The following is a 19194-nucleotide window of genomic DNA, read 5'->3' on the forward strand; positions in this document are numbered from 1 at the left end:
GCACAGGAAGATTTTTGTTTTGTTTAGGATTGAAATGGCAGGAAAAAGGTTTACAAGCGACCGAACTTGGTGCTTTCGGGTACGGTGTATTTTGTATATGGTTTGGTATTTGGACAAGTTGGTGATGTGTATTGTATTATATTGTAAAAATGTTGTTAGAATAGGGATAGACTTAAGGGGGTTAATAGATAGGTTGGGAGAGGGGTCGGGGGGGGGGGGGGTGTGCCTGACCCAGCCCCGGACTATGCGGACATGGGCGGACATGGGAGGACATGGGGCGGGGGGCTGGGGTGTTGGGTGTGGTGGTGGGGGCCAGCATCTGGACTATGCGGACGTGAGAGGACATGAGGCGATATGCTGGCTGGGGTGGTGGAGATTAGGTAAGAAGGGTAAGGTTAAGGAAAGTCAGGATGTGTATAGTGTGATTTAAAAAAAAAAAATTTGGATTTGTATTATTATTATATAGAAAAAAAAATTGTGGATTAGTATTATTATATTTTGGATTGGATTGTTTTGTTTATTATTATTATTTTATTTGCTATTATTATGTTGTTTGATTATTATCATCATTATTATGTTGTTTCTTTAGGCCCTTGGGTGACGCGGGTCGGGGGATTTTCTGTTAGTACTTTGGATTACGTTTATATGATGTTTATATATATTCTAGTTATTGTTTAGTTTCGGATGAAGTGTAGATGTAAGTATATAAGAGTGGGGTGTATGTGGCCGGGTCTGGTATAGTTTTCTCTTCTCATATACAGAGATGTATATAAGAAAATTTGTTTATAAGAATTTGGTTGTGACTTTTTGTTTATATGGAATTAGTTATGTATTTGTTTTTCAGTTTATGTTTTGTAAATTTATATAAAATAAAGAGATACAGAATGTAACTCAGGATCAGTGCAGGATAAGTAATGTAATGTATGTACACAGCGTCTCAACTAGCAGAATAGCGAGTGCAGCTCTGATCACTCAGAGCTCAATCATCTTTGGGATTGGTCCTGCTCTGCTGTGCTGTATGTGTGCTGCTCCTGACCTTTGGGGAAGGAAGATCTCTCCACCTGGGGCCTGCGCTCTCCTCCCCAGAAAGGGAATGGGTTACCAGGCATGAGCGAATGAGGCAAGACCAAGGCTCCTGTTGTATGAATCAGGCAGAAGGGGGCAGAAGAAGCAAGCCATCGGCCGATTTGGGGGGTTTACCGAGATCTAGCTGGGGCCGCAGCAATGTGGCCCCTGCAACCCTACGAGGACCAGATGAAACTGCAAGGCCCTTCTTTCAGATGACAGTTTTGACAGCAAGAGCGGTCGTTCATGGGTCGAAAGATAGCAGAGTGCTTGAGGGGGTTGATCTCGAACTGCAGGAGGCAGCAAGGAGTGCAGAGGGACCAGGAGTCTCTTACCAACTATAACTCTCGGGCAGGGTCATAACTAGGAAAGACTGGGCCCCATAGCAAACATTTGACAGGGGCCACCCTCCCCTGGGTATCACACAACCCCCCCCCCCCTTGTAGATAGTGCCTCCCTGTAGATTCCGCCACACAGCGCCCCCCTATAGATAGCACCATACAGCCCCCCTGTAGATAGTGCCATACACAGCCCCCTGTAGATAACGCCTTACAGCCCCCTGTAGATAACGCCATACAGCCCCAAACCCTCCCCTGTAGATAACGCCTTACAGCCCCCTGTAGAAAATGCCATACAGCCCCCCTGTAGATAACGCCTTACAGCCCCCTGTAGATAATGCCATACAGCCCCCCGTAGATAACGCCATACAGCCCCCCGGTAGATAACGCCATGCAGCCCCCCCTGTAGATAGCGCCATACAGCCCCTGTAGATAACGCCATACAGCCCCCTGTAGATAACGCCTTACAGCCCCCTGTAGATAACGCCATACAGCCCCAAACCCTCCCCTGTAGATAACGCCTTACAGCCCCCTGTAGATAACGCCATGCAGCCCCCTGTAGATAACGCCATACAGCCCCCCTTTAGATAACGCCATCAAGCCCCCCTGTAGATAACGCCATGCAGCCCCCCTGTAGATAACACCATACAGCCCCCCTGTAGCTAACACCATACAGCCACCCCTGTAGATAACGCCATACAGCCCCCTCTGTAGCTAACACCATACAGCCACCCCTGTAGATAACGCCATACAGCCCCCTCTGTAGCTAACACCATACAGCCATCCCTGTAGATAACGCCATGCAGCCCCCCTGTAGATAACGCCATACAGCCCCCCCTGTAGCTAACACCATACAGCCCCCCCTGTAGATAACACCATACAGCCACCCCTGTAGATAACGCCATACAGCCCCCCTGTAGCTAACGCCATACAGCCCCCCCTGTAGATTACGCCATACAGCCCCGTACCCCCCCTCCACAAAAAAAAATGGCCTATAGTTTGTCCTACAATAGAGACGTATCCCCTGTCCACAGGATAGGGGATACATGTGTGATCGCTGGCAGTGATAAGGAGAACGGGGGACCGAAAGTCCCCCGAAGTTCTCCATGACGAACCTCGGACTTCCGGGGTCTGCGCAGCTCAATATAAATGAAAGGAGCGCTGGTCACGCATGCGCACAAGCGCAACCGCTCCACAATTAATTTCTATGGAGCTGCCGACAGACCCCGAAAGTCTGAGGTTTGTCATGACTTTCGGCCGGGCGTCCCAGCGATCACACATGTATCCCCTCTCCTGTGGATAGGGGATGCATGTCTTTTGTAGGAACAATCCCTTCAGTGGCGTTGCGCTGTAGCAGCCGTAGCGGCTGCTAGCGGAGCCTCCAGCCATGGGGGGGCCGTGCCGGAGGGCGGCACGGCCCCCCTCATGCTACGGGCCCCGTAGCGTCTGCTACAGCTGCTACAGCGGTAGTTACGCCACTGCTCTCGAGTCATAGAACACCTGACCGAGAATGAGGAATCGAGTAAAACTCTCTGGAGGCTCCAGCAGGAGCTGCGGCGTGAGGTGAGTGCCCTGACAAATGTTGCTTCAGGCAATAAGAGACAGGAGCTGTCTGCAGCTGTAGCCAAAATCAAGAACTTGGAGGCAACGACCCTCTATTTAAAAAATAAATAAAAAATAGTGGCCTCTTTAAGATGTTGGAGAAGGATGAACGTTTCCAGAAAATGCAAGAGGAGAAAGTAAGAAAGCTGTAGGGGCTTCAGCAGGAAGGCCAGGTGAAAGAGGAGGACGTAGAAGTTGGTGATGATGACCAGCAGGATTCACCTGGGGAAAGTCTGCAACAACATAAGCAGCCCCCGTACAGCGGGTCCACCTCAAGTCAGGCAATAATGCCATCTAGTTGCAGTCTGCCAGCTCGGGGGGAGGACAGTGACAGCAGCCACCAGGGGGAGCACTGATGGCTGAGTTCAGACAGCTTCAATCTCCATTGTGCCTCAAGGGCTTTTCCTTTGGAGATGAACCGGGGTCAGCTCGCTGTGTGAGTCCCGCTACCCAGCCCAGGTCCCGAGATTGCAAGTAACACCTTGATAACACCTCTTCCTCTTCGGAGTAGGAGGAAGCCCAGGGCGAGCTTCTGGAGGTGGCGGCGCCCCAAAAAGAGAGTAGGAAGAACAAAGCTGTCTAACCACCCAGGATGGCAGTTCCCACTCCGCTGACACTGGCATCCATTAATGTTGCCAGCATTAATAACACCGATGCAAAGCAATGATCCTAACAAAGGATAGGTATTGGCCCATGTAGAATACACAAGCTCAGCAGACAGTATCACACATGACAGGCTTAGCTACACAAGCTCAGCAGACAGTATCACACATGATAGGATTAGATACAGCAGCTCAGCAGACAGTATCACACATGATAGGTTTAGATACAGTGGCTCAGCAGACAGTATCACACATGACAGGCTTAGCTACACAAGTTCAGCAGACAGTATCACACATGGTAGGATTAGATACAGCGGCTCAGCAGGCAGTATCACACATGACAGGCTTAGCTACACAAGCTCAGCAGACAGTATCACACATGATAGGTTTAGATACAGCACTTCAGCAGACAGTATCACACATGATAGGTTTAGATACATTGCTTCAGCAGACAGTATCTCGCCCACGAAAAAAATAAAATAAGTGTCCCGTTCCCCGCTGCTGTTCACTGCCGCCACCCATATGACGTTATCCCCAGTGGTAGGTAAAGGGCTTTATTATATTGGAGGGGCGATTCCTCCTGACACTGGCGCCATGACGTACACAACATCCTGATGGAGACCAGTGTCAGACTTGTGTAGCAGGGCCCCAGGGTCAGGATTGTCAGACAGGGCCTGAAATAATTTAAGGGTCTGGTCTGGTGTCTAAATTAATTTAGGGGTCTGTTCGGGGGTCTGATGGTGGCTGTGTATTCATTTAGGGTTCTGGTCGGGGTTGTGAGTTAATTTAAGGATCTGGTGTCTACGCAGGTGAATGCCACGTGTGAAGAGGAGGCGGACGCTTCTGTCAGGCGTGGAAGATCTAAGAGCCTGCCGCAGCCACAACTACGTCTGGGTGAGTGACTGCTGTTCAAAAGCAGCAGCTTAAGGGCAATGATTTTTTTTATGTCGTCCCCCCCCCCCCCGTTCACCTACATCCCCCTTTTCCCAACACAGTGTCTATCCTCGGTGGCCCGCGACACGGCCCATGCCCACCATTCTCTCTTCTGCCCCTCCACAGAGCCCCTGTTAGGGGGCATTTACCCCAGGCCTCACTCCTGCCCCTTTCTGCTTTCTCAGCCTCCCCCCACAGCACCGTACCACCTAGTCTCTCCCCCTTCTCCCTGAACAGAGCCCATGCCAACTACGGTCTCTGCCCTTCCCCTCCACAAAGCCCCTGCCAATATGCGTCCCACCCCTGTCCCCCTCGGACACTTTCTGTTGCCACCCCCTGGTAATAGCGGTAGGAGAAATGCCCTGAATGTGTGGCGCCCAGAAATTTCTGATGGCGGCCCAGATCACTAGTGAAAGGCTTAAAAACATTGAGTCAGCAGTCAGTATCACAGATGATAGGATTAGATACATTGGCTCTACAGACAATATCACACAATAGGATTAGATACACCAGCTCAGCAGACAGTATCACACATGATAGGCTTAGATACACGCCTCTGCACACAGTATCACACATGATAGGCTTAGATACATTGGCTCAGCAGACAGTAACGCACATGAAACGCTTAGATATAGAAGTTTAGCAGACAGTATCGCACATAATAGGATTAGATACAATGGCTCAGCAGACAGTATCACACATGATAGGCTTAGATACACCAGCTCAGCAGACAGTATTACACATGATAAAATTAGAAACACCAGCTCAGCAGACAGTATCACACAATATAGGCTTAGATCCACGACTTTGCAGACAGTATCAAAAATTATACGTTTAGGGTATGTTCACACGTAGTCAACAAAAACGTCTGAAAATCCAGAGCTGTTTTCAAGGGAAAACAGACCCTGCTTTTCAGACGTTTTTTTACCAACTCGCATTTTTCGCGGCGTTTTTAGCGCCGTTTTCGCTGCGTTTTTTACGTCCGTTTTTGGAGCTGTTTTCATTGGAGTCTATGAGAAAACAGCTCCAAAAACGTCCAAAGAAGTGTCCTGCACTTCTTTTGACGAGGCTGTATTTTTACGCGTCGTCGTTTGAGGGTATGTTCACACGGCCTATTTACGGACGTAAATCGGGCGTTTTTGCCCCGAATTACGCCCGAAAATAGCGCCTCAATAGCGCTGACAAACATCTGCCCATTGAAAGCAATGGGCAGACGTTTGTCTGTTCACATGAGGCGTATATTTACGCGCCGCTGTCAAATGACGGCGCTTAAATAGACGCCCGCGTAGAAGAAGTGACCTGTCACTTCTTTGGCCGTAATTAGAGCCGATATTCATTAACTCCAATGAATAGCAGCGCTAATTACGGCCGTAATGGACGCGGCGTTCAAGCGCCTGCACATGCCGGTACGGCTGAAATTACGGGGATGTTTTCAGGCTGAAACATCCCCGTAATTTCAGCCGTAACGGACGCCCTCGTGTGAACATACCCTGACAGCTGTCAAACGACGACGCGTAAATAACAGGTCGTCTGCACAGTACGTCGGCAAACCCATTCAAATGAATGGGCAGATGTTTGCCGACGTATTGGAGCCGTATTTTCAGACGTAAAACGAGGCATAATACGCCTCGTATACGTCTGAAATTTGGCCGTGTGAACATACCCTTAGATACATTGGCTCAGCAGACAGTAACGCACATGAAACGCTTAGATATAGAAGTTTAGCAGACAGTATCGCACATAATAGGATTAGATACAATGGCTCAGCAGACAGTATCGCACATGATAGACAGATACATTGACTCAGTAGACAGTATCACACATGTCAGGTTTAGATACAGCTGCTCAGCAGACAATATCAGGCATGATAGGCTTAAATACATTGGTTAAGCATACAGTATCACACATAATAAGCTTAGATACATATGTTCAGCAGACACTATCACATATGATAGGCTTAGATACATTGGCTCAGCATACAGTGTCAAACATAATAGGTTTAGATACATTGGCTCAGCGTACAGTATCACACATGATAGGATTAGATACAGTGGCTCAGCAGACAGTATCACACATGATAGGATTATATACACTGGCTCAGCAGACAGTATCACACATGATAGGATTAGATACATTGGCTCAGCAGACAGTATGACATATGATAGGATTAGATACATAGCCCAGCCTTGCACTGTCCCTGGAGATGACTGTATGAGGATTCTCAGTAACATTACATGATGGGGGTTGTAGTGCGGTATATGGGTTTTACAGATCTCTATCACCCCCTTCTCTCTTTCCTGCCCGGTCACACGCTCATGTAGAGGAAGTACATGTCAGATGATGGTGATCTTGTGGTTATTTACTTTCAGTTGCACAGAGTGAGACCCAGTGACCACGAGTCCTCCATGTTCCATGTTTCGTCTGGGTCCGGTGAGCATTCATGTTTTTTATGATCTAGAAAATACAACATTAATGGGTCCTGGAGGTTCCGGGTCCATAAACTGATAGATATCTGCCAAAAATGAATAGGCCAGTGGAGTTCTTTAGTCATACATCACATATGATACTTGCGTCTGCTACGGGGCACTTGGAAAGAGGGGGCCCAGTCTTAGATAGTTGCATCTCCGTTGGGACCTGTGCGGCAAAAACCGGGTGGTGAATTGTCCACATGGACGTGAAGGGTTAAACAAAACCTGGCAATGCCAGAAAAGCTTAAAACTGGTGGGTACTAAAGGCATCCGATGTTCAGCCCTCCAGTTGGGGTTGGCATCAGTTACTTCCACAGTCCTCCGGGTGGTGGGGCATGGCAGCAGGTGGAGCGGCCCGTCTAGCTTTGTGAAGGGTTTCTTTTTTAGAATAACGTAAAGGGATGTTTGAATCTTAAAAACTAGATGTAGATATTTTGGCCTCGTTCTTTGCCCAGTGTAGACGCCCTCAGTGTATACCCGGATGTATGTGATAATATGGCCATACACAGGCAGGTCTGACAATCAGTATACATCCGGCCATTCATGTGTGTGTAGAGGAGAGAATAAATGCTGCTGATACCCCACATGGAGATTTTACTAAATGTTTATACACTATCCTTATTCCATCTTAGCACAGCGGGATGCCTCATAGACCGGATCTTCTCATATACGGCCATTACATATACCAGTACAGATACACTATATGGTCTAACGTATTTGGTCCGCCTTCTAATTATTGAGTTCAGGTGTTTCAGCCACATTCATTGCAAACAGGAGCATAAAATCAAGCACACAGCCATACAATCTCCATAGACAAACATTGCTAGTAGCATGGGCCGAACTGAAGAGCACAGCGACTTTACGTCATATGACGCCATCTTTACCTTAAGTCTGGTGGTGACATTTCTGATCTGCCCCGGTCACCTGTGTCATTATTATCTGCTACATCTGCCCCGGTCACCTGTGTTATTATTATCTGCTAGATCTGCCCCGGTCACCTGTAAGTGTTATTATTATCTGCTAGATCTGCCCCGGTCACATGTAAGTGTTATTATCTGCTAGATCTGCCCTGGCCACCTGTAAGTGCTATTATTATCTGCTAGATCTGCCCCGATCACCTGTAAGTGCTATTATTATCTGCTAGATCTGACCCGGTCACCTGTAAGTGCTATTATTATCTGCTTGATCTGCCCCGGTCACCTGTAAGTGCTTATTATTATATGCTAGATCTGTCCCGATCACCTGTAAGTGTTATTATTATCTGCTAGATCTTCCCTGGCCACCTGTAAGTGCTATTATTATCTGCTAGATCTGCCCCGATCACCTGTAAGTGCTTATTATTATAAGCTAGATCTGTCCCGATCACCTGTAAGTGCTATTATTATCTGCTAGATCTGCCCCGATCACCTGTAAGTGCTATTATTATCTGCTAGATCTGCCCTGGTCACCTGTAAGTGTTATTATTATCTGCTAGATCTGCCCTGGCCACCTGTAAGTGCTATTATTATCTGCTAGATCTGCCCCGATCACCTGTAAGTGCTTATTATTATAAGCTAGATCTGCCCCGATCACCTGTAAGTGCTATTATTATCTGCTAGATCTGCCCTGGTCACCTGTAAGTGTTATTATTATCTGCTAGATCTGCCCTGGTCACCTGTAAGTGTTATTATTATCTGATAGATCTGCACCAGTCATCTGTAAGTGATATTATTGTGAAGTGGAAGCATCTAGGAGTAACAACAGCTCAGCCATGAATCGATATACCATGCAAAAAAAAGTGAGTGGCCGAGTGCTGAAGCGTGACATGTAAAAATCACCTAACCTCGGTTATATAACTCACTACAGAGAACCCCACTGCCTCTGGAAGTGACATCATCTTCAGAACTGTGCGTCCAGAGCTTCCTGTAATGTGTTTCTATGGTCGCTACACACAAGTCGAAGATCACCATGCACAATGCCAAATGTTGGCTGTAGTCATGGAAAGCACGTCGTCACTGAACTCTGGAACAGCGTGTTCCCTGGAGTGATAAATCACGGCTCACTATCTGGCAGTCTGATGGAGGAATCTGGATTTGGCGGATGCCAGGAGAACGTTGCCTACCGGAATACATAGTCCCTTACTGTATCATGTGGTGGAGGAAGTACAATTATCTGGTGCTATTTTTCAGGGTTCGGCCCCTTATTTAGAGTGGAGGGTTAATACCACAACATAGAGAGACATTTTAAACAATTGTAGCTTCTAACTTTGTGGTAACAGTTTGGGGTTCGGCCTTTCCAGTTCCAGCATGACTGCTCCCCAGTACACAAAGCAAGGTCCATAAAGTCAAGGTGTGAGGAGTTTCGTTTAGAGGAACTCGAGTGGTTGCAAAGAGTCCTGACCTCAACCTTATCCAATACCTTTGGGATGAATTGAAATGCCGATTGTGATCCAGACCTTCTCCAACCTCAATGCCTGGCCCCACAAATGCTCTTCTGGCTGAATACACAGAAACCCTCCAAAATCTTGTAGAAAACCTTCCCAGAAGAGTGAAGGGTGTCATAGCCACAAAGGGGGGACCAACTCCATATAAATACTGAAATGGGATGTCCAACAACTTATATAGGTGTGATGGTCAGGTGTCCACCTACTTTGGCCAGATAGAAGGTCTATTAACATACAAGTTTTGTGTGGTTTTGTCCGTATGGTAATTGACTGAAAGCCGGCCAAACAACTTTGGGGCCACCTAAATGAAAGAATATCAGCAAAAATGACTTTCCGGGCAAAAATGATACCATGAAGATATAAAACCAGTATACATAACTCGATAACAGGGCTAATAAAAAAGTACCGGTTAGGGGATGGACTGGTAAATTGAACTTTTCGCTTATATAAATGCTATACATTACACACGTCAGACATCGCAGACCATCAAAAACACAGCAGCACATCAAACGTGAAGCAGGTCCTGGAAAACTTGCGATGGTAGAGGGTAAAATTAATTCAGCAAAATCCAGCTGCAGACTGCAAGAGAACTGCAATTTGAAGATTTTTTTTTCCAGAAAACTATCGACCCCCAACATGACAGATTCAACGATCTTACATAATAAAACATGATAAGTCCAAGAAAGGGGGTGTGAATACTTTTGATAGACCCTCTATGGCCACCTCTAGGCTGCTGACAGCCAATACCATACAATGATCAGATTTCTCTGACATAAACTGTACTGTGCCCCATTCTTACACAGGTTCCCTCATTCTGTACAAGAACATCCTCTAAGAAGTTCTAGAGCCAATAAGATGGATGGTGCTGACAGTCCCCGCACCCCACTGCTGAGCGTCATTCAGGATTCATTATTGCCAAAGTCCGTTTCAAGTAAGTGTATATAATAAGTGTATATAGAGTGACCATGAGGCCACATAGTTAATACTGATATCCCCCATGAAAGCTATTTGTAGTGTTTCCATAGAGCTGGCATTGAAAAGTCCCAGTCAGGGGATGGATAAAAAAAATTCCAATCATTGAATATCCCTCAAGAGTCAAAGTCAGACAAAGATTATGGTATAGACAGAGAAGGCTGCTCAAAAACTGGGAGCACTCATGAGGGAGGCCACTAAGAAACAGCTAAAGGGTAATTGAACTTTGAAAAAACTTTTGACATGTCAGAAGTTTTGATCTGTGTGGATCCGAGCACTGAGACCACCACCGATCTCTAAAACGAAGCGGCAGAAGCGCTGTGCCACTTAGTTTCTGATTGGCATTCCTTGTAAAGCCAAGCGAGTGGTGTACAGATTCATAGACTTTCCAATTAGCCCGCACACTGCTCCGAGGAGAGCCGATCAGAAACAAAGCGGCACAGCCACTTCGTTTTAGCAATCGGCGGGGGTTTCAGTGCTCGGACGCTCACCGATCAAAACTTCTGACATGTAAAAAGTTTTTAAAAGTTTATTTACCCTTTAAGGCTCTGTTCACATCATGTTATGGGGCTACATTCAGAGAAAACACTGGCTGCATTTCCTATACATTAAAAAAAAAGTATACCAATGTACCCGTGCCCAAAGGGACACTCTTATGGCATCTTCTATATGGGTTTACATGGGCGTAGCTATATGGGTTGCAGAAGAAACCGTTCCACTGAGGTCCCTGGTGCCTGAAGGGGCCCATAGGGCTCTCTCCCACATAGGACGTCACCAGTATTATAAATGGCACATGGAAGGAGGGTTGCCCTGTTACAGATTTTGCATCGGAGGCCCAGGGGATAAAAGTTGAGCTTTTGAGGGTCTTTGGACCTGTTCAGCCTATGCATCAGGATTGGTTGATATCAAAATGTCCACAAGCCAAGAGCCTAAAATGGTTCTGTCGCTTTATAGATCACTTCAGCCGTAGCCCCCAGAGGCTCATGAGTGACCCCTGTTCTTGTGTATGATTTCCTGTTTCTTCTTCCTCCAGTTGCTTTGAAATGCCTCCTTGTTGGGATAAATATCGCCAGCATCACGATCGGTGAGTCTCCCCTCTGTCCACAATTCCAAAAATGGAAATTAAATGGCATCTGGAAAACATCAACAAGCTGCTGTTGACAGATCTGTCATTCTTATCAGATGTCTCTATTTAGTTCATTTGGTGCACAAGAATGTAGAATTGTGAATGGGCTGTGGGTCTGATTGGCACACCCCAAATAAGATGTCCCAACAATCAGCTGTAATCTGTGGGGAACCTAGCAAAAAGTATTGAATTCCCCTGCACTGCCCCCACAGGAAAAATGAGGAATTACATGGTGCCCATTGGCACATATGCGTCAGGTCCTCCAGAGAGAGAGACGCTCTAGGTCGCATACAAGACACAAATGTAGCATATATGAGGAGACCAATACTAGAAATAATGAGTAATAGTTGGGGGGCCCTGTTACAGTTTTTGCATTGTGGCCCAGGAGCTTCAAGTTACGACTCTATCTAGGCTGCTTGCTGACAGTGTCCAGCCAAGAACAGATTTTTGTTTCTATACTTGTTTCACCCACTGAGACATTAATTTATCTATCTGATCGCTACATACATGCCACTTAGACATTGATAGGACAGGGCAGGAGAGACATAACCTGTCTCCCCTTCTTTTGTACAGGTACATCGGAAACCTAATAAAAGTGATCTGTTTCAGTACTGAGACAGGGAAGACACAAATTATGTCTCCCCTGCACAAAACTGTAAGTAAGGGATATAGACTAAATAGAGCACAGAAAATAAAAAACATAACTAAAATAAAACATGGATAAATCATGAAATAAAACTTTGTAACATTTTATGCAGATAAACTTATCTTACAGGACAAAGATATGTTTTTTTTCAAATGATCACAGAACGATAGATCTGCGGGAACACATGTACCTGGATATTATAACTACATTATACTTCAGATAAACTATAAATATTGCAGTATAGGAATTAATTATGTTTGGGGGAGTGTCGTTCACATTTGATGACTGATGTTCCAACGTGAAAAATGGGAAAATATAGTGAAGAGAACACAAACAATGGACTAACTTGATCAGTCAAACAAGGAAAAAAAAAATCAATTTATATTCATGTCTTAATATTGTTCTCTTATATGTTTTTTTCTGTTTCCACTCCCAGGAGTAATCTACATAAATGACTGCCCCGGGCAGTACCTCATTCCATACTATCTCATCATTTCAGGGGTGGCATGTCTACTGTACCTCTCCATGACCTGCCTGCCATGTATAGATGAGGATCAGGTCACATCTGTCAATCTTGCCAACCTTTGTGCCCAGGGTGTAATGCTCTTATTCCTCTTTGCCTTCTTCATAGCAGGTAACTATCATAGATTCGGCAACATGGAAGCCTTGGACTATTGAGAAAAGGGGCTAAATTAATACCTTCATCGCTAGACGCCATGTCATTTTAAATACAGGTTAATACCTTGTTAACTTTCTATGCAGCAGACTGGCATTGAGTGCCATAAGTTTGTTAATCACCATAATTACACCCAATTTTTTGTTGACTCACTAAATAATGGCCGATTCAAGGTATAACTCATCATCCATTTTGCTGCCTATTTAGTCAGGTTCCCCTGTATGTCTCTGGCCTAGTAGTTCATTCTGGGATGTAGTACAAGTGCAAATATTTACAGCATATCACTTAAAGGGGTTGTCCATCTTCCTACTACTGATGACCTATCCACCAGATAAGTAATCAGTATATTATCGGTGAGGGTCCGATACCCGGATCCCGCACCGTTAAGCCGCTCCGGCTGCCTCCGGGCACCGGATGTTATGGCCCATTATGCTATGTACAGAGTCGGAAGCAGTTGGCTCCGTACATAGTATCGCGGCCGTGCTGCCGAACTGCAGATCTGCTCCTATCCACTTGAATAGGAGCAGAGCTGCAGTACGACAGCTCGGCCACTGTTCAGTGGCTGGAGCCAACTGCTTCGGGCATGTACGTCCGCTGCTCGTATGCAGCCGGTGCGGCCTAACGGTGCAGGCTCCGGGTGCTGGACAACCACAGATCATGTACTGATGAACTATCCGGTGGATATGTCATCAGTTGTTCAGTAATGGACAACCCCTTTAAGTTTCTAAAACACTGGTACTTCATTTCTGAACAAAAGGTGTCACAAGGCAAACACTGGCGTGAATGGCATTATACTGTTGTATAATGTCCTGTTGGTCGAGGAAAACTCCAACCCCAACAAATATCTACATTTGTGGGCCAGATTTCACCTGTGTTGTGACTCTTGGTTAATTTTGGGTTTGCAAATCTTTAAGGAAGTTCACTTTTAGGTGAACTTGTTAATGTGGCACATCGCGGACAGATATCAAGTGATTATACCAAGCAATGATACCAGCTCATGTGTTCTGGGTAAAGTTACAGAATAGGGAGTATATGCAGCTAGTTCCTGGGAGGATAGCAGAGAGAGTTATAGTATAGAGAGTGCAGACAGATCCTGGGAGGATAGTAGAGGTAGTTACAGTATAGAGAGTGCAGACAGATCCTGGGAGGATATAAGAGAGAGTTATAGTATAGAGAGTGCAGACAGATCCTGGGAGGATAGTAGAGGGAGTTACAGTATAGAGAGTGCAGACAGTTCCTGGGAGGATAGCAGAGGGAGTTACAGTATAGAGTGCAGGCAGTTCCTGGGAGGATAGCAGAGGTGGTTACAGTATAGAGTGCAGGCAGTTCCTGGGAGGATAGTAGAGGGAGTTACAGTATAGCGAGTGGAGACAGTTCCTGGGGGGATAGCAGAGGGAGTTACAGTATAGCGAGTGCAGACAGTTCCTGGGAGGATAGCAGAGAGAGTTACAGTATAGAGAGTGCAGACAGTTCCTGGGAGGATAGCAGAGGGAGTTACAGTATAGAGTGCAGGCAGTTCCTGGGAGGATAGTAGAGGGAGTTACAGTATAGCGAGTGGAAACAGTTCCTGGGGGGATAGCAGAGGGAGTTACAGTATAGCGAGTGCAGACAGTTCCTGGGAGGATAGCAGAGAGAGTTACAGTATAGAGAGTGCAGACAGTTCCTGGGAGGATAGCAGAGGGAGTTACAGGATAGAGAGTGCAGACAGTTCCTGGGGGATAGCAGAGGGAAGTTACAGTATAGAGAATGCAGACAGTTCCTGGGAGGATACCAGAGAGAGTTACAGCATAGAGAGTGCAGACAGTTCCTGGGAGGATAGCAGAGGAAGTTACAGGATAGAGAGTACAGACAGTTCCTGGGAGGATAGCAGAGGGAGTTACAGTATAGAGAGTACAGGCAGTTCCTGGGAGGATAGTAGAGGGATTTACAGTATAGAGAGTGCAGACAGTTCCTGGGAGGATAGCAGAGGGAGTTACAGTGTAGAGAGTGCAGACAGTTCATGGAAGGATAGCAGAGTATAACAGCATAGAGAGTGCAGACAGATCCGGGAGGATAGCAGAGAGAGTTACAGTATAGAGAGTGCAGACAGCTCCTGGGAGGATAGTAGAGGGAGGTACAGTATAGAGGGTGCAGACAGATCCTGGGAGGATAGCAGAGAGAGTTACAGTATAGAGGGTGCAGACAGATCCTGGGAGGATAGCAAAGAGAGTTACAGAATAGAGAGTGCAGACAGTTCCTGGGAGGATAGCAGAGCTAGTTATAGTATAGAGAGTGCAGACAGTTACTGGGAGGATAGCAGAGGGAGTTACAGTATAGAGAGTGCAGACAGTTCGTGGGAGGATAGCAGAGGGAGTTACCGTATAGAGAGTGCAGACAGTTCCTGGGAGGATAGCAGAGGAAGTTACAGTATAGAGAGTGCAGACAGTTCGTGGGAGGATAGCAGAGGGAGTTACAGTATAGAGAGTGCAGGCAGTTCCTGGGAGGATAGCAGAGAGAGTTACAGTATAGAGAGTGCAGACAGTTCGTGGGAGGATAGCAGAGGAAGTTACAGTATAGAGAGTGCAGACAGTTCGTGGGAGGATAGCAGAGAGAGTTACAGTATAGAGAGTGCAGACAGTTCGTGGGAGGATAGCAGAGGAAGTTACAGTATAGAGAGTGCAGACAGTTCGTGGGAGGATAGCAGAGGGAGTTACAGTATAGAGAGTGCAGGTAGTTCCTGGGAGGATAGCAGAGGGATTACTAGTTTCTAGATAGAGAGAGTTACATGTTACAAGTTGGGGAATGTTTGTCACTACCACGAGGTTCACTCTCCTCTCTCTCCTGTACAGGTAATGTGTGGATATATTCTCTGACCCATGAACCCTGGGACAATCCATCAAGCCTGAAGCGATGTAACCGGGTGCTGTACCTGTATGCCTTCTGGACGATAACCCTGTGCCACCTGTGCTTCTTAGTCTTGCTATGCACCTACCTCTGTTTACTGCTGGGTCTATATATCCTGAAATGGTCGATTTTTGGGGGTAGCCGCAACTAAAACCTCATAACTAGTATCGTCCAGGGACTGTTTTTGTCCTTGTTATCAACTTCTGCAAATGGTCTTCAAAATCTGAGAAAGCCCCTTCAATGTACATACAAGATGTAGAAAAGAGAGGCAGCACTCCAAAAAGATGTCGTCAGAAAAATGGATTTATTGTCCCATCAGTGCAGTAAACAGTGCAACGTCAAGCCTGACAGAGGCTGCATTGAGCTGCCGAAACGTTGCACTGGTTACTGCACTGATGGGAGAATAAATCCACTTTTCTGACGACATCTGTTCGGAGTGCTGCCTCTCTTTTCTACTTCTTGTATGGACATTGTTGGATTTAAAAGTCAGATCCTTGGAAGACGGCACCAATCAGGGCCCTGGAGGCTTCTTTTGTTCTTTGCTCTTTCCTTCAATGTACATGTTTTCCCCGAATAATGAGCAATTACATATGTAGTGCCCATAAGGACAGAGAGAAGACGTGGCAGATCAGTGTTATCATAGGGAACTGAATCAATGTTTTATTTTGTTTTAAACAACTTTTTAATTGTTTTTTATAGAAAAAAAAAATTACTTTTTGAGATACAGCTTCTATGTATCCTGAATACATAGAAGCTGTATCGTGCGGTCAAAGCCGAATCCGTCAGTTCTGCAGGACTGGTGGCTTTGGTGAGTGCTGGTCCTTGCGTGTCCCTGACACGCAGGATCCAGCTGTTATCCATCACATCTAAGTTGAACATCTGTGTTCTGTCCTTTTTTCACGCATCAGTTGCTACAGAAATGTAGAAAAACCAGGAACTGCTTTGCAGAGGACAAACATGGACAAGAAAAAGGGATGGTATACGTAAACCACACTGACCAATCACGGACAGTCATATGAATTAAAAATGGCCCATTTTTTTCGGACGCAAAACAGACACGCTCGTGTGAATAAGGCCTAATGCTGCTTTTGGTGGTTGCAATTGGAGTCCCTAGTGAGGGATCTCCCTCCTCCCCCTAGTGGTTGATAATAAATATAGTATTTATCAGTGCTAGACATATCACGGTCACCAGGTCGAGTTGTCGCAGGCCACAGTGTTTTGCTTCCTGCATTTTATACATTTGGTGGTCAGCGATTACCGGGGACATGGGGGGACTACTGTGACCTCTGAGGAGACTGCTGTGACTATTTGAGACATAGGGGGACTGCTGTGACTACAGGGGACGTGGGGGACTGCTGTGACTACTGGGAACATAAGGGGACTGCCGTGACTACTGGCAACATGAGGAGGGACTTCCGTGACTGCTGGGGTCATGGCGGGCTGCTGTGTCTACTGTGACATGGGGGGGGGGGATGCCGTGACTTTTGGGGACATGGGGAACTGCCGTGACTACTGGGAATATGGGGGACTGCTGTGAGTACTGGGATCATGGAGGCACCTGCCTTGACTACTGGGGACATGGGGGAGACTGCTGTGACTATTGGAGACATGGGGGCACTGCCAAGACTACTGTGCACATGGGAGACTGCCGTGACTTTTGGGGACATGGGGGACTGCCGTGACTACTGGGAATATGGGGGACAGCTGTGAGTACTGGGAACATTGATGGGACTGCCTTGATTACTGGGGACATGGGGGGACTGCTGTGACTAGTAGAGACATGGGAGAACTGCTGTGACTACTAGAGACATGGCAGGACTGCTGTGACTACTGTAGACATGGGAGGACTGCTGTGACTACTGGGGACATGGGGGGTTTGCTGACTACTGGCAACATGAGGAGAGACTTACGTGACTGCTGGGGACATGGGGGCCTGCTGTGAATACTGGGCACATGAGGAAACTGCTGTGACTATTGGGGAAATCGGCGGGACGGGGACGACTGCTGTGACTACTGGGGATATGAGGGAATGCTGTGAGTACTGGGATCATGGGGTGGACTGCTGTGACTACTGGAGACATGGGTTGACTGCTGTGACTACTGGAGACATGGGTTGACTGCTGTGACTACTGGAGACATGGGAGGACTGCTGTGACTACTGGAGACATGGGAGGACTGCTGTGATTGCTATGGACATGGGAGGACTATTGTGACTACTGGAGACATGGGTGGACTGCTGTGACTACTGGAGACATGGGAGGACTGCTGTGACTACTGGAGACATGGGAGGACTGCTGTGATTGCTATGGACATGGGAGGACTATTGTGACTACTGGAGACATGGGAGGACTGCTGTGACTACTGGGGACATGGGGGGTTTGCTGACTACTGGCAACATGAGGAGAGACTTACGTGACTGCTGGGGACATGGGGGCCTGCTGTGAATACTGGGCACATGAGGAAACTGCTGTGACTATTGGGGAAATCGGCAGGACGGGGACGACTGCTGTGACTACTGGGGATATGTGGGACAGCTGTGAGTACTGGGAACATTGATGGGCCTGCCTTGACTACTGGGGACATGGGGGGACTGATGTGATAACCGGGAACATGGGGGGACTGCTGTGACTAGTAGAGACATGGGAGAACTGATGTGACTACTGGAGACATGGGAGAACTGATGTGACTACTGGAGACATGGGAGGACTGCTGTGACTACTATGGACATGGGAGGACTGCTGTGACTACTATGGACATGGGGGGACTGCTGTGACTACTATGGACATGGGGGGACTGCTGTGACTACTGGGGACATGGGGGACTGCTGTGACTACTGGGGACATGGGGGACTGCTGTGACTACTGGGGACATTGGGAGAGACTTACGTGACTACTGGGGACATGGGGGCCAGCTGTGACTACTGGGGACATACGGAAACTGCTGTGACTGTTGGGGACATTGGGGGGGGGGCCTGCCGTGACTACTGGGGATATGAGGGAATTTTGTGAGTACTGGGATCATGGGGAGACTGCTGTGACTACTGGAGACTTGTGGGCACTGCCATGACTGCTGTGCACAAGGTGGACTGCCATGACTTTTGGGGACATGGGGGACTGCCTTGACTACTGGGAAGATGGGGGACAGCTATGAGTACTGGGAACATGGATGGGACTGCCTTGACTACTGGGGACATGGGGGGACTGCTGTGATAACCGGGAACATGGGGGGACTTCTGTGACTAGTAGAGACATGGGAGAACTGCTGTGACTACTGGAGACATGGGAGGACTGCTGTGACTACTGCAGACATGGGAGGACTGCTGTGACTACTATGGACATGGGGGGGACTGCTGTGACTACTATGGACATGGGGGGGACTGCTGTGACTACTGGAGACATGGGAGGACTGCTGTGACTACTGGAGACATGGGAGGACTGCTGTGACTACTGGAGACATGGGAG

The 19194-nt window shown here is 47.2% G+C and overlaps 1 protein-coding gene and 1 long non-coding RNA gene across 2 annotated transcripts in view; one reads left to right on the forward strand and one right to left on the reverse strand.

The window, feature by feature from the left end:
• LOC142748419 (uncharacterized) overlaps positions 1-19194 on the reverse strand; it is an 88766-nt gene that overhangs the window by 68425 nt on the left and 1147 nt on the right. The window contains exon 2 of the long non-coding RNA XR_012882254.1: positions 12694-12845. This is a non-coding gene — a long non-coding RNA (uncharacterized LOC142748419). The remainder of the gene's footprint in view (positions 1-12693; positions 12846-19194) is intronic.
• Positions 4424-15963, forward strand: LOC142748418 (transmembrane protein 272-like). Its single transcript, XM_075855515.1, has 6 exons — positions 4424-4501; positions 6910-6970; positions 10234-10361; positions 11436-11486; positions 12611-12808; positions 15679-15963. Exons 3-6 carry the CDS (start codon positions 10286-10288, stop codon positions 15882-15884), a joined length of 531 nt encoding a protein of 176 aa, XP_075711630.1. The 5' UTR covers positions 4424-4501; positions 6910-6970; positions 10234-10285; the 3' UTR covers positions 15885-15963.

The sequence above is a fragment of the Rhinoderma darwinii genome, chromosome 3, assembly GCF_050947455.1.
Source record: "Rhinoderma darwinii isolate aRhiDar2 chromosome 3, aRhiDar2.hap1, whole genome shotgun sequence".
In the NCBI taxonomy this organism is placed as follows: Eukaryota; Metazoa; Chordata; class Amphibia; order Anura; family Rhinodermatidae; genus Rhinoderma; species Rhinoderma darwinii.